The sequence below is a fragment of the Hordeum vulgare genome, chromosome 2H (assembly GCF_904849725.1).
Source record: "Hordeum vulgare subsp. vulgare chromosome 2H, MorexV3_pseudomolecules_assembly, whole genome shotgun sequence".
Classification (NCBI taxonomy): Eukaryota; Viridiplantae; Streptophyta; class Magnoliopsida; order Poales; family Poaceae; genus Hordeum; species Hordeum vulgare.
Genome location: NC_058519.1, coordinates 645,054,367 through 645,070,392, shown reverse-complemented (window position 1 = coordinate 645,070,392; position 16,026 = coordinate 645,054,367). Strand labels below are relative to the sequence as shown.

The following is a 16,026-nucleotide window of genomic DNA, read 5'->3' as shown; positions in this document are numbered from 1 at the left end:
AACCTGGTAAAATTTCTCTCTTGGTGGCAACCAAGGGCCCATCCGCGAACAGAGAAGTGTGGAGGGGCCTTCCCGACAGTTTCCGGGGCAAGCAGACCGGGCCTCCCCCATTTCCTCCGAACCAGACAACCTCAAAAGCGCACAAGGCCTCCGCCGCCTCCGCTCCCCCCTCCACCCCACCCCACCCCACCCCCACCCACCCCCCATTGCCCCTCCCGTGACCGGCGCCGCCGCACGCATCCTCCGCCCACCCACCCCCCCTCACGCCGATCGCGCCGTACGCGCGAACGCCCGCCCGCCGGACCGGACCAGCCGGCGCCGCCGTGAACAGGGTAAGGCGATGTTCTCCGGCGACTGGACGCCGCCGTGCGGCAGCTGCTGCACCAAGAAGTACGCGACCCTCGTCCAAATCCCATGTCGGTTGCCCCCGCCCTCCTCCTCTATCTCACGCACTCGTCCCCGCGCAAAGCGGATTCGTGTCCGGCTGATCGAGACTGACGGTTTGTTGGTTGTTTGGTTGGTCGGTTGCCGTTTCGCCGGCGCGCAGGGAGGGTGTTCTGCAAGAAGGGGTGCAACGCGGACGGCGACACCTGGGAGGAGTGTGAGTGCCCCCCCGCCCTGCCAACCACCAGCCGCCAAATGCAACTATCTCTTTAATTGATTGATTGATTGATCCGCTTGTTTGGTCTTGGTTTTAGATTTATTTTGGTTATGTTCCTCGTCGGTTTCAAATCTGGTATATGCAATGTGGTTAGTTTATATTAGCTTTCGCCTTCCTGAAGCAATTGCCCTGGAAAATAGACTGAATTATGCATGTGTTGTTAGATTGGCATTGTTCCAGGTTCAGAGTTTAGTTGCATTCGACAGATAGCTGTTATCACAATTCTGTTATCACGCATAACGATCCTGATTTACAGTGAAATGTCAGAAGACCCCTTTTCTTGTCGTAGCGTACAAGTTCGTTATTGTATCCGTGGCGAGGACGCCTTTCTTGTCGTATAGCGTAAATGTTCGTTATTGTGTCCGAGACGCGCTTCTCGTCGTATAATGTAGATGTCCGTTATTGTATCCGTCGACGTGCTTCCTGTCCTGTAGTGTGGACGCTCGTTATTGTAAATGTGGCTCTGCGTGTAAATCATGGTGGCGGTCAGTGGGTTGTTATTTATTTTCCAATTTCCATGCTTGGTGCCTTGCTTGCTTTGGAAAATTGCATGTTCTCCATTATTGCCATGGCCCAGGAGAGCTTGCTTTTTAACAACTTGTTTCTGTTATTGAAACAAGTCTCTAATTTTTTTTTATCGTGAAGTTACCTTTATTACTTGTATATGCAAAATTTTGATTCTGGTGACTGTAGAATAGCAGATTGTCGTGTTTCTGGGTGACTGTAAAATAGCAGATTTTTGTCTTTCAGTTTTTGCACTCTGTCAATGTGCAAGCTAACTCACATGCTGTGAAATCCCCAGGCATAGGTAAATGCACTGAAATATGCTACAAGGATCCGGTGTTGGAAGATCGCCAGTGGAGTGCTTATATCGATCGGTCGCCAGGAGAGGACAGTTACTCCTTGGTGAGTTCTTGACCTATTAATATAACATCTTCTAAATTGTTTCAGATGTCTTCTCATCACTGAACCCCTTTGACTATAAGTACAAAATCTGTTATGGAACAATCGTTTACCTATAATATGTTTAGATTATACATACTCATGCTGGCCCTAATTTCCAAGTCGTTACAGCAGCAGAAGTACTAAGCTGCAATTTTTTACGACTGGACTGCAACCGTGAGATAGTCTCACAAAATCAACCTGACCATACATAATTAGGATTGAATATAATTGTGACACTGTGCTGTGAAAAATGTTTCGAAATAGTAAAAGATTTCACATGTTTTGACTGTTAACAGGGCACTCCTGATTCTATAGTAGTATGTGTCGTACAGTACACATTTTTTCCGTGCAGTATCACAATATTGCCCTTCTGCTTACCATTTTTCCTTGGAACACATATTGTAGTTGATGACCGCATCATTTAGATGCGTACACTTGGGATTGCTATGCATCATATGCTAGTTTTGTGGATTTTTTTGTTGGGATCAGTGCATCCTTGGTTTTCCCTGTATTTTAAACTTGTCCCGAGTGATAGCATGAGCCATTGAGCCCTCAATTTTTTTGCTAACAGGCAGAACGCAAGTCAGCAGGTAGATAGCTCCGAATTTTACCTACAGTCAAGTTAGAATGCCTTAGTTTGGTTTGCTTGATTATTTTGGAAACTCTGGCATGCAAATGTTAATGGGACATAGATAATCAGCTGGCTGGTTACTTATGTTGATCATTTCTATACATAGTTTTATGCCATTTTAGTGTGCAAGTTGTTTTACTGTAAATTCCTGGATGGTGTCTACTTTCCATATCTGCATGCCTGCATGATTCTGTCCTGCTGCTGAAAAAATGTAGCGGAGTTTTAAGTTTCCTTTGCATCAAATTGTTTACAAACAACAAATTACTACCTGCTACCTGCTAGCTGATGCGACTTGTTGTGAGAATGCTGGCCATGCTTGACTCGGTGAACTGCTATTGTGATTTTCTTTCTAACAGATTCGGTAACCAGTCTTTTCTTTCCTAATAAATTTGTTTTTTTTTCTCACCAGGAGTGCTTCAACGCGTGCATCTCTGGGTGTGGATACAGGGTAAGTTTAACAGGGTTCCTCGCGAACATCATTTTCATTAAATATGACTTCCTCTTTGTTTACTGTGATATAACAAACCACATGACACCAAACATCTCACATCGCGGCACTGTGTTTTGCTTGTGTGATAACGACAGTTTGACATACCGGCGGAGAAAGTAGGGCTCATCAAGCCGAACAGGCCATCCAAGCCGCCGCCACCGCTACCCCCCGTGGTCGAACGGGCCAAACCTAGCTCCGGGCCTCCCGCCGCGGCCGGCGAAGATGTGCCCGGCACATCGGCATAGCCCATGATGATGCCAAATTTTCGTGTAAACTGTTAGTAACTGTCGTCCTCGAATTACCCACCGTTGTTCACCTTGGTTGTGATGGATGTATGTTTGGGAAGTTTGGTCAACTCCAACCTCACCCTGATGGGTGAGGAGTAGATGCTAACTATGGCATGGCAAGCAAGCGTATATGGAACGGAACGGATGTTCCACCCAGTTAAACATGTTGTCTGGCATCTTCATCTTGGGCGTTGGGCGTTGTTTACTCGTTTGATTTAACCTACCTAGTTGCAGAACAAATAGCAGAGACAGATATGATCACCTTGTGCTGCACTAGAAATTCCCAACAAAATCATCAACATTATTATCCAAGCACATGTTGCTACTCCCTAGCATATAGCACATGAAGGTGGCACATGTAGAGAGTGTTTTCTTAAAACTATTAGTAGCGTAGAGAAATGATTTCCATTATGAAACATTATACCTTAAAACGATAAACTGTAAAACTGGAATAAGGATAGAAGAAAGGAAATTCTAAGGGTCGGTATATTGCTCAAAACCACCACATTTGTGGCTAGGGTACTCCTAAACCATCGTTTGACTGGTATACAGGGCACCCTTAGTTGGGCCTTCCAACCTTCAATATAAGGGTCTTGAGTGTGGATTTTTAGTGCCCTTTGAAAAAATTACGGATTGGACCACTTTTAGGATATTTGTTCTGTACAATTTTTCGATTAAAACCTTAAAACGCAGAAATTATAAAAGTTTATTGTGTTCGCAACCTGAAAAAAAAACGGACCCAGACCTGAACTAATCATTTACCGTTACGTGTATTTGGCACTGGCTTAGCATCAGAGTAGCTACTTGCACTGGTTTACATTAAAAATACTTTTTTTATCTAAATATTTGTAGTTGGGAAGAACTAGTCCAACTACAAGTATTTTTAGATACAAAGAGGGTAAAATATGGCAGCGATTGGGCAATGTATGGGAACGGTGCCAAACGAAGAAAAAGTGCATTATAGTGGAGGGCCAAAGTTGTATTAAATCAAAGACATTTATTTTGGAACGGATACATTTAAGCTGCATGATAATCAAACATACCAAGTACATTGTCAGCAGACTGTAACTCTCCCTGCATACAAGGGCTCGTACAGTACAGCAGAGCAGATACGGCGGCTTGCGATCTTGCCTTTGTTGCCGATGATCCCTAGAGGCATAACGAGAATTTCACAAATGATATTTATTCATGAGAATCGTATATTGAAAGCCTACATATTTCTTCTTGAGAATTGCTAAAACCCTTTTGGGCCTTGAATCAAAATCCATGAAGAGTGTTGTTGCAACTTATATTGCTTCAAATTGCTTCAAACTAAAGGAAGAAATTAAGAAGAGTAGCACTCGCTCATCAAAAGAGAGGTGTTTACCATAGTAAAACCTACTCCTCCTAAGTATCTTCCGTAGTGAAGAGAAGTAATTTTTCGTTCAGAAACGAAATAGATGAGGTGGTGAGAAAGCGAGGCTTGTAGCGCATGGGTTTTTCGACCCGACATCGGTTACTATGTAGCATACATTCTCGGTATGAGTGGAATTATGTTTCAATATTGAATTGGTAGTACAAATCCATGCGGTTGATGTATGTGATGGCTATATACTCACATGGATCATTCAGTTCGGATATATATATTGAAGTCATTGAAATGGCTTAATATTCCGAATCCAATGATACATCACAACATGTATGTGTGAAGCTTCAGAAGTCATTCTATGACTCTAAAGAGGTCGGAGAGTTGCCTGGTACAACCGACTAAGTAATTTACTCCTTGACAAGGATTACTCTAATACTGATGATTGTCGATGTATATTCATGAAGATATCTAGAATTGGATTTACATCTTCTTATTGATGTGGATGATCTTATCATCAATGTCTATGCAAGACATATTAGATACACACAAATCATATTGAGACGGATATTTGGGTCAAACTAAATGATGCTAAGTTTATAGCTTGAGCATTTTCCCTCGGGAATAAATGTATGTTAGTTTTCATGTATCTAGAAATATTGAAAAAATTCAATACGAATATATCTTATCAAAACACATATGGTCATATTATACCTGACATGGGACACAAGCCCATTCAAACCTAGGGGAGATGCTGAAGTAATAGTGGACATGAAGTTCCATACATGAGTACCATCGAAGGACTCATATGCATTGCACAATAAGTCAGGACAGACACTATATTTGTTGGCAATAAAAGGGATGATGGTTGGTGCAAGGAGTATCCTCATATATGTCCAAGGCATAAAAGGTCTTGACTAATTCCATGGGGAAAATCAAGATGGAACCATGGTGTGATATCGTGATAGTGGTTGATAAGCTCATCCCAAGAATGCCATATCAACAACTGGATTTACTAGAAGAGTATTCTGAGGGAAGCCTTCAGAATAGACTCTAAATGGATCCTTCCTCTGATCATTCTGCTATAATTATTTTATTTGAAGCATGACAAGATATACATGGCTTCGAAGAATGACTAGCCACATGTGAAATCATGTGGTGATTCATTGGAATCAATTATCATTATCTACCAAGATAATGTCACTTGTATTGCTTATGGCTTCGTAGAATGACTAGCCACATGTGAAATCATGTGGTGATTCATTGGAATCAATTATCATTATCTACCAAGATAATGTCACTTGTATTGCTTATGTGTTATATTTATCCTCGCAAATTATAGAAAAACGTAAGAGGATAGTGTGCAAACTAATTATTGTGAGGTTCACAGTGTCTCTACCAACGTTTATATTCCAAAATCAGGCTCGTGGAATTGTGACAACATTGATGTTTGCAAGTTCACGCCCGGGGGGGGGGGGGGTAAAATCCCAAGTTATAACTTGTTGGTGATCTTCACATCATTCATATTGTACACTTTTTTCCTTTATGAGTTTTTCATGATGGTTTCTCATATAAGGTTTTTAACGAGACAATATAAATATAAGTGTGGATGCATGTCATATTGGTTTGTCCTTATATATTCCCCCGGGGTTTTAAATGAGTTTTCGATGACATATTATTATAAGGTTTCTCCTTAATTTTTCCCACGTGGTTTTTGGAGGAGTTTTCAGCTTGCAATATACAGATGACGAATTGATCAGGGGGTGAGAAATAAAACATGTGATCAATTGTATAGGAAGGATGCCTCCTAGGAGGTGTTTGTAGAGGGAAATATGTCTCCCCGACACACCCATTTATCTTCTATATATGTGGGTGTCCCACATTGTAGTGGAACTAGTGGAATCAATTGGACACTTGATTTGTCTCTTTTACTTTCGTTCTACAACAAATTCTTTGATCATTTGCTCGATGCATCGATCAAGTAAAATCGAGTGACAACTTGAGATTTATTTTTGTTCTTCCAACAAACAAGTTGACCATTTGTGGAGGAGGTTTTTAGAGGCGGGAGAAGGACGTGCACCACGTCATGGTTGTACCCCTGGGCACGCGGAAAACATCAATAGCAACTTGTAGCGGGTGATGTGATATCCTCAAGCATAGGATTATTGTATAACACTTGTAATGTGAAAATAAGTGTTGAAACACTTGGATCTAGTAGGCGAGCTTCTATTCCCTTAAGACTAGTCCTAATGAGAAATATCACAGGTAGTATTTTTCATGTCAACTAGACAATTTTAATAAGGTGACATAGAATTAAACGAAAAAATAGACGGTTAAATATCATATCATTGATACCGATGATACTGTATCATATTAATGATGTATTATAATGTGTCATGCATGATAATAAATGGATAATTTTATGATACTCCCTCCATCACGGTTTAGAGGCACAGTTAAACTTGCGTGCGTTTTCAAGATAGACAAGGTTTAAGACACGAAAGCAATTACTTCTATTAATTAGTACTAGTACTACTCATGCATGCGCCCTCCCAATTCGCTGCTCACGCATTAGTACTAGTATTTTCTCAGTTGATTAGGCGCATTAGCATCTACACCTGCTACATCTCACAACCAATCGGTGACTACCTTGGTCCCAGAGATTTTTCATTCGTGTCTTTTAAACCGTGACGGAGGAAGTACTAACATTTGATAATATCCATTATAGATCCGGTATTATATCCTGGTATGATATATATCTGGCCAAACGGGTCGTGTTTTCTAGGTCGGCCTAGAAGCACGGCGACCCGGCACGCTACGACCACGCCCGACACACTTTAATCGGGTCGTGCCAAACACGCAGCTCGCCTCGAGCCGTGCCTGGGTCTGAAGTCTGGGCACGCGAGCCGGCATAGCACGGCCTTTTCTATTTTTTATTTATACTAGCAAAAGGGCCCGTGCGTTGCAACGGGAGAAAAAAAATACCACACGTTTTTAATCTTTTTATAATCATTTTGATCTATTAAAATAATAAGCTAACTAACTAATGTAGTCAGTCCTATCCTATTTTATTGAGAAATCAACCCGTCCATTGTTAATTCCATCATGATAAGAAATTGAGCGGGACAAGCAAAGCAAAACAAAAATGCTACGTGAATTGATCAATGGACTGTTATCTTATTTCACTCATGGGGTAGAGAATGTGGGATCAGATGACAAACTGAAGGTGGTGTTCCATTCTCTGTCTCTACAACAATACAATCTTACATTCAATAAATCCATTCATCAGCAAACAAATCCCCATAAAACAAAATTTCTTGTCGGTGCTTGGCACACGGTTGGAGGCATGGGGAGGGGATCTCACCAGATGATGAGTTCCTACCGAAGGAGGGGATACGATGAGGGGAGCAAAGGTTAGACGCCTCTATCTAGCCATAAGGAGTCGTCGTTGTCGCGCCATAACCTCGGAGTTCCCCGTGTGAGCCATGGAGGCCCGCCTCCACCTGCAAGTACTTCGCTCCGCCGCGCCTTATCCGCGCGCCACCGCCGTTCTGCATCGGGGAGACGCATCAGCCCCAGTCACTGTAGTTGCCGCGTTGATTTGATCCAGAAGCTGTGCTCGAGCGCCGAAACGGGGGCATCAAGCGGGCAGAGGTACGGCCGCGGAGGCGGGTGGGTTGAGATCGACAACAGTGGTGGTTGAGGTCGGCCGCGACGGTGAGTGGTGTGGCAGCGGCCTGGGCACAGGCCAGGGTGGACCAGGGTCTTCGCAAAAATTATAGTTTTTTTTTATAAAAATGCCGCGGTGAATTTTCCGACGGAAGCAATAGCCGCTTTATTATTATATTATTATTATTATTAGGTATAGGTATAGATTAGGCCAAAATCGGTTAAAAACAGCCTAAAAGGCTAATAGCCTAGCAAGCCAACGAGCGTGGCATGTCGACGGACCGGCCCACATAGCTCACATGTCGTGCATGGGCTAGCACGTCACGAACCAGCTAATATTCGTGTAGGCAGGGCATGTTGTGGCTGAGGCCGTTTACAACGGGCCAAACCAAACCGACTGGCAGGTATGGTATCATATGCATGATACTAATATATGATACTCTATATTAGAACCAGTTAAGTTGCATATATACTCATCTAGATAGAATTAGCAAAAGTGTTTTTTGTTTTAGGCCAATAACTTCTGGACATTCCATTTTGCTTCTGACTTTGGTCCCCTTTTTATTTTACACCAAAGATTACTTTATTGTGTATCCAAACAAAGGGTCCCAACATTCAACGTAGTGTGAGAAAATTGTGTTGTGTTTCAAAGATACATAAAGTTCACTTCCTTCATCTACACTATGCCAGATTCAGGAACCATGAGTACATTTTGAAATTCAATCTCAAGCTCTTTTGTTCTAACATAATCGATCAAACCTCCATAACAACGGTTCTTACAAACCAGGGTATATATATCTCGCCTCAACAGCAAAAAAAAAAAAACATGGTACACACAGCAAAAACACGCTATGATCAAAACTGAAGCGCCGATGAAGTCCGCATAGCAAACAAACTATGGCGTGCTCTGGGGAGATTAATCTTCCTCCATGGGCACCTCTGGAACATTCCATCTGTCCTCCTCAATCGGCTTGGTGATCACGGAAACAGGTGAGCGTAAGGATAGAGTTAAGGACACAACCGCGTTGTTGTACATCAGTAGAAAAGCTTTCATTGCACAAGAATGAAATCTTTTGCTCAACCAGATATTAGTTAACGTGCAAAGCAAAGGAATGGAAATAAACGGTGCGGACAGTAAAGGATATATATCGACATATCGGTCGGCTTTTCTCCCCTGTTGGCGCTACTCCGGAGCTCCCTGCGAATTTCTGGAGTTACCTGTATACACAAAGACAGCGGCGAGCATATTTCAGTTAAATGGGCAACATTCCGAAATCCATGATGCACACATGTGAATGGCGAAATGAGGGGGTCGTACCAAATAATGCTTCTGGTTATCTAACAAGCGTGAGAGTTGCTCCTTATCTTTCTTCTCCAACTCATTCTTGTACCTGTCGTAAAATAGTTAGCAATACATGAATGAACTAGTGAAAGAAAATCGAGTACTACTATAACTAAAAACAAATGAATCATCTATCATCATCCATCAGGTCTCTGATGCATACATAGCAAGGAAGCTGGTCAGTTGTCAAACTGTATAACTTCACTTTCCACATTCAGGTTGAGAATTTTGCCCAGGTAATAAAAATGCATAGTACTCCCTCCGTCCCGAAATAAGTGACTCAACTTCGTACTAACTTTAGTACTCCGTCCGTTCACTTTTGTAAGACGTTTTAGACACTTAAGACAACACCCAAAACAGTTCAATTTCGGCTATCTAAAACGTCTTACAAAAGTGAAAAGAGGGAGTACAAAGTTGAGTCGCTTATTTTGGGACGGAGGCAGTAGCTGTTTTGCTGAATCAAGAGCGATGCCGTTAGATTATCCAAAATTTACACATCCATCACTAACCTTTCCACGAAGGCGAGCAATGACTGATGCCATATAACAGGCATGTTCCTCTCGTCATCAAGAAAACGCATGAAATGGGCAAAAACTGCATCAAGAACACGGTACGGCAAAGCATATTTCTTATCCAGAAATAGCTTGATAAAGTAACTGCAAGAGAGAGAGATCACGTTACAGCATGTTCGAGGAATCAAGTACTTTATATAGAAATGAAGATACAACCTGTCCTACAAGACACATGCCATCACAGTTGCAAGCTACTCCCTCCGTCCCATAATATAAGAGCGTTTTTTACGCTAGTGTAGTGTAAAAAACGCTCTTATATTATGGGCCGGAGGGAGTAAATATCAAGCTAACAACGATTTTATGAAGTGACAGAACAGTCCAACTTGGCTTCAAAACCCAAATATGCACATTGCAACAACATCGATCAATTTCGCCTATGAAATACTGCAGAAGCTAGAATGCTCATCCAGATAGCTACAACATACAACCACAGCATATGGAACGAGCTTCTAAATTTGGGGGTAAAGAAAATGGCATGGTGGTGCCTATTTCAAAAAATGTAAGGACCACCTTGTGAAATCCTTTGGCCAAAAATGGCATGTTTTATAAATTGGAAGACAGACACAGGTAAAATGAGAGGTAGAATGTCTGACCAGCTAAAACGGTAAAACCTCATTACAATAACTTCTACCGTACTCAACTAGTAACTAATTTCCACTACCAAGAAATGACAGTCACACAAGTACAAAGTTCATTGGCCAAAATTGGTAGTTCACAAACACAAAAAGGACTAAGGTGTCACAATTTACCTAGTTGTGCCACAGTACTCCAGATCTGCTAGTTTCATTAATGCCGCGCTGCATAAAAAAATGTACAGTAGAGATAAGATATCAACTTGACAACCATCTTAGACACGGATCTTAAACTATATTCAGCTAACCTCGCATGGAGTGGAGGAATGGTGACTTTCTGGATAATACTACCAATAATTACTGCTTCACGCAGAGTGCAATTCCCTTCCTGCAGTCAGACATTTGAGCTTATAGAGTGAAGAGGGGAGGAAACAATATGGACTACATTCAGATACAGATCTAACTAGCAAAAATGTGGCTTATGTTGGATGATCAACATTCAACAATATAGCTCCACTGAATCACATAAAGTAACTGCATAAGCAATACATCCATACACTATACAGAAGAAAAAGCAGAGTGAATCATGTATCCTAAACTCTGCCCTTGTACTCTTTAGATGAATTTGCTATGTGTTCTAGAAAATTCTCTACACTAAAGAGTGTTACCTGACAGAGTGGCAGCAGAATTCCTTTGAAAAAGGCAGCAGGCTTGTAGAGTGATTTTTTCATAGACTGATAAAGTGCAAAATGGAGCCTCTTGTTCTGTTTTATGTCATGACGAAGACGCGGGAGCAGAATAGCTTCGTAGAACCGCACAGCATTCTTCGCATTCATGTTTGAAGAGAAGAGCCGTGTTGCTTGGTACACTGCGTTAGGAGACCAGTTCTGAGGCTCAGTTAACTGCAGCACATCTGCCCAGCATTCCAACGATGGGATACGCTTGAAAGCTTTGGGAATTTTGCCACTGGTGTATCTGCTCAAGAGCTGGCCAACCCTGCGTATGACAAAATTCAACAATCAGCACCCAATATATAAAAACAATGAGAAGAAGCTCCTCTCTGTACTGGAATGGAGCAGGTAGCCTGGCACATACTCTTTATAGAGTTCTATAATCCGGCTATCCAACTTGACGGCAGGCCGTCCTTCTGCACAAACACACACAGACTCAGGAATTCCACACACAAAACATACACATTGGCCATCTTGTTTCAATTTACACCACATCCAAAATGCGATTAAACTGAACTCAAAAGGGTTCCTCATCGGTGCAATGGTCAATAATTGATAAGAAGCATCAGAGTTGAGAATGGATGCCCACCTGTTGAGACAGTGGCGTCCTTCTCTCTAATCTTCTGGAGAATGATGTCCCCAAGCGATCGCTTGGAGGAAGTGTCCTTGGACATGAACGCAGCGAGGGCCTTCTCATCCTCCTCGTCGATCTCCGGCTAACCAAAATCACAAAATTCGAGTCAGCAACACCCCACAAACACACAGTTCCATTTTACCGTGACGACCGACGAAGCAAGCAAGAGCACGCACCACGCCGCCGTCGTACTCGCTCAGCACGTCGAAGCCGTCGAACTCGTCGACGTCCTCGTCATCATCCCCCCCATCGACAGCAGGGACGGGGAAGGACGTGGACGGGGCGGAAACCGCTGGTGGGGCGGCGGCGGCGGCGTGGCGGGAGTCGTCCAGGCCCTCCTCCTGCTGCTGCTTGAGGGCCTCGCGGAGGATCTTGGCGCTGATGGAGGAGGGCACGGACTCCTCCTCCTCGGCCTGGTGGCGCTTGGCGGCGCCGGAGCGGCGGCGCTTCCCGGCGTCGGCCACCGCGTCGGCGTCGGCGCCGAGCGGCAAGCGGCCGCCCTTGGGCTGCTTCTCGGCGGACTTGCGCTTCTTCCCGGCCATGGCCGCTGGCTCGGGCCTCGGTGGTGGTTGGAGGCGGCGGGGGGGCGGAGGACGGAGGGCGACGGCGCGGCTGCGTGGTAAAACCCTAGAGGAGGAGGACGATGGCGGATTGGCGGGTTTTGTTTCTGTGGACCTGCGTGGAGGGCTCGCTCTTCATTGCTTGGGCCTGATTGCTTCTTCTCCTTGCTTAATGGGCCGGCCCATCAGATAATAAAAAAAATAAAAGACCGATATTCCAAAAATGCGAAATCACTAGTTGAGGAGTATACCTTTCATCGATTACTCCCACCTCCCTAAATTCCGATAAGTGGCGCACTAAATGCCTATCATTTGTCGCAACCTGGGAGTTTTTTCTTTTTTCGTAGATCCATATTTTTAAAACGTTTTATCTCCTAAACCGTGCGTTCAAATCTTGACCTGTTTTCACCGTTGGGTTTCTCGCATCGAGATCTTCAAAACTAGATCTCATCTTGATAGTTTTGACAAACTTTATTTTCAAGAAAAAACAAAAAAAAACGGCGTTTTTTCACTTTCCGAGAGGCACGGCCGTGCCTCTCGCGATAGCAAAATCGTGCCTCTCGCGGAAGCAAAGTCGTGCCTATCGCGGAAAACAAAAGAGCAGAAACGTGCTTTCCCATTTTCGAGAGGCACGGCCGTGCCTTTCGCAGAAGCAAGATCGTGCCTCTCGCGGAAAAAAGGAAGAACAGAAAAAACACGTTTTTTCATTTCCGAGAAGCGATAGCAAACCGTGCCTCTCGCAGAAGCAAGATCGTGCCTCTCGCGGGAAAAAGGGAGAGCAGAAAAAACGCGTTTTTTCATTTCCGAGAGCCACGACCATGCCTCTCGCGATAGCAAAACCGTGACTCTCATGAAAGCAAAACCGTGCCTCTCATGGGAAAAAAGAGAGCAGAAAACACATTTTCCCGTTTCCGAGGGACACGGCCATGCGAAAAAAAACCACTCTAAAAAGCCAAAAACACGTACGAAAAAAATATACGAAGTGAACGCTCAAAGCGCGACACGAGGCGGCGGCTGAGAACACGTCAAGTGGCGGCGCGCGGGAGTGATCTCTCGGAGGCTCCCGAATGAGTGCTCGCTAACTAGTTGCTCCCCCAAAAAGGCTACTTTCAAAAGCATTTTGAAGCACTGATTTTATTTTATTTTATTTTATCACGACTTACAAAAATGTGATTTCGTGGTGAAATTTTACAAGCTCTTAGAACATTTATTAATGTTTTTATTTATTATTTTTGATTTCTTAAAATATTATTTGAGTCATTGTTCATCCCGAGCATTTAACCTTCATTTATCACGACTTCTCCTTGCTTTCATGGCCAAATGTGCTATTTTTGACAAATCATCAGAACTAGTAACATTCTAATTAATGTTTCTGAAAAATTAAACATTCCAAAACTAACTAAAAAGGTAAACAGTCTAAATACAATAACACAATGGTACACATAAAGTATTTTTTTTCCAAGACAAATATAAAAAGTATATTTATCTCAAAGGAAATCAGAACTCGTATGTATTCTTAAAAAATCAGAACTAGTATTATATTTGCTAACATAATCTGGTACCTAGTATATACTCCCTTTGTTTTTATTTACTTCGCATATTAGGTTTGTATAAAGTCCAAGCTTAAATAATTTTAACAAGTTTATAGAAAAATGTATTAACACAGAAACTGTTGGATTCATCATTGCATATATTTTCACATCAAATAAATTTCTTATTGTAGGTATTCATATTTACAGAGGTAGTATTCATATTTTCCCTTTAAAGAGTACTATATTACCTCTATAATTAAATATAAGACATTATTTACAGAGGTAGTATTTGGCAGCAGGTAACCTCATAGGCAAAATAACGGCGGCAGGTCTTCTGATTTTCTCTGTTCCAAAACAGTGAGATGGAAGGTGATAAGACAACGACATAAAACAAAATTTATCATGACTAGCTGTAGTTCTTTGTTAATGCATGTTCATTTAGTTTTGAAATTGGTTATTTGTTCCATCTTGACCACCCACAATAATGTGAATGAAGCACTACATGGCAACGGATTTTTTTTATGTTTGTATCAGCTCGTAGTTTGAACTTCAGCATTTACCTATTATAAATACTAGCAAAAGGACCCGAGCATTGCAACGGAAGAAAAATAATTATAATCTTCAAGAATTCTGATCATATTACGTCCTTCAAATTTTAGGACATTTATTGAAATACATGAACATTTTTTGAATTAGCAAACATTTTTTTCAATTGCACTCAAAAAATAACACACAAACTTTTTTCTCAAAATCATGGACTTTTATTGCTTTCAACAACATTGTTCTCAAAATTATGAACATTTTTCTGAATATGGGAATACTTTTACAAATATCCCGAGCATTTTTTGAATTCACAAACATTTTATGTTTTCTTCAAAATTCTATTTCAAAATTCTCAGTTTTATAAGTTGCAAAAGTTTTTCAAAAGTCGATATTATTGAAATTTTAAAAAATGGAACAGAAAATGAAAATAAAAAATGAGACTAAAAACAGAGGCACGAACTGTTTTTAAGATTTTTAAACTGACTTTTCTTTAAAATTATTGACTTTTTTCATTTTACAGACATTTTATAAAAGTTTAAACATTTTTTGTATATGCAAACATTTTTCAAAACTCCTGAGTAGTTTTTGAGTTCTCAAAAAAATTATGTTATTGGAATATTTTATTTCAAAATTCTCAGTTTCTTAAATTTAAGAAAAGTTATTTGAATTTCTAAATTATTTAAAGTAGGAAAAAATGGAACTGAAAAATAAAATAAAATAACTAAACTAAAAGAACAGAGGACCACGCATGGGCCGGCCCAAATAGGTGTGCTGCATCTTTTTCCAATGCCCAGAGCGTAATATAGGAGGTGTCTACATGGGCCGACCCAGTCCGAAGATTTTACTGTTTGGAACATTTTTCTGTGACTTATAAGTGGCAATTGTGGGTAATTTTCATCAACTTTATGGACAATGTTAATGACGGATGACAGAAGCACTAATTGCTTTATTAGTAGGTAAAGATATGTTAGGGATCTTCAATATTTGTATGTAGTTTTAGGCTGGTTGTAATGATTAATATCATATACTAGTATCAAGTCTATACCGCATCCGTAATGCATAGTATCATATGTTAGTATCGTAGAGTAGTTTATTTATTGTCATGCAAGACACATAGTAGCATATCATTTAATATGACACGTTATCATGATATAACACTCAACCATCTCTTTCTTCATTTAATTCCATGCCACCTTATTGAGATTGCCTAGTTGACATGCATGATAGTACCTATGATACTCCCATTACGGGCAGCCTTGTTGATAAAATTATCCATGTCATCAACCAATAAAGGATCATACAACTACTCCAATGGTTGCATCTAAATTATCCAATAGAAAAAGAGGAAATAAATGCAATTGTTCTCTATGTAACCTTGGAGCTTGTGCAAGAACTGTTGGTTAAACTACATACAACTTTCCTCTCTCCTTATTTATTTATTGTCACATCATCATATATCCTAGGTGACAAACTTTACCAACAGCTATCTTACAACCATTGAAGATGTCCTTA

At 41.4% G+C, this 16,026-nt stretch overlaps 2 protein-coding genes across 2 annotated transcripts; one reads left to right on the top strand and one right to left on the bottom strand.

Moving 5' to 3' along the window:
- The first annotated feature begins 211 nt into the window (after nt 1-211).
- Nucleotides 212-3,176, top strand: LOC123431176. The gene is made up of 5 exons (XM_045115014.1): nt 212-416; nt 548-601; nt 1,464-1,567; nt 2,647-2,685; nt 2,823-3,176. The coding sequence occupies exons 1-5, from the start codon at nt 341-343 to the stop codon at nt 2,970-2,972; spliced, it is 423 nt and encodes a 140-aa protein (XP_044970949.1). The 5' UTR covers nt 212-340; the 3' UTR covers nt 2,973-3,176.
- A 5,543-nt stretch (nt 3,177-8,719) lies between these two features.
- Nucleotides 8,720-12,505, bottom strand: LOC123428318 (bystin). Its single transcript, XM_045112515.1, has 10 exons — nt 12,056-12,505; nt 11,835-11,961; nt 11,610-11,661; nt 11,183-11,510; nt 10,823-10,902; nt 10,692-10,739; nt 9,880-10,026; nt 9,347-9,419; nt 9,174-9,246; nt 8,720-9,024 (listed from the first exon to the last, which is right to left on the bottom strand). The coding sequence occupies exons 1-10, from the start codon at nt 12,419-12,421 to the stop codon at nt 8,945-8,947; spliced, it is 1,374 nt and encodes a 457-aa protein (XP_044968450.1). The 5' UTR covers nt 12,422-12,505; the 3' UTR covers nt 8,720-8,944.
- Between the last annotated feature and the right edge of the window lie 3,521 nt (nt 12,506-16,026).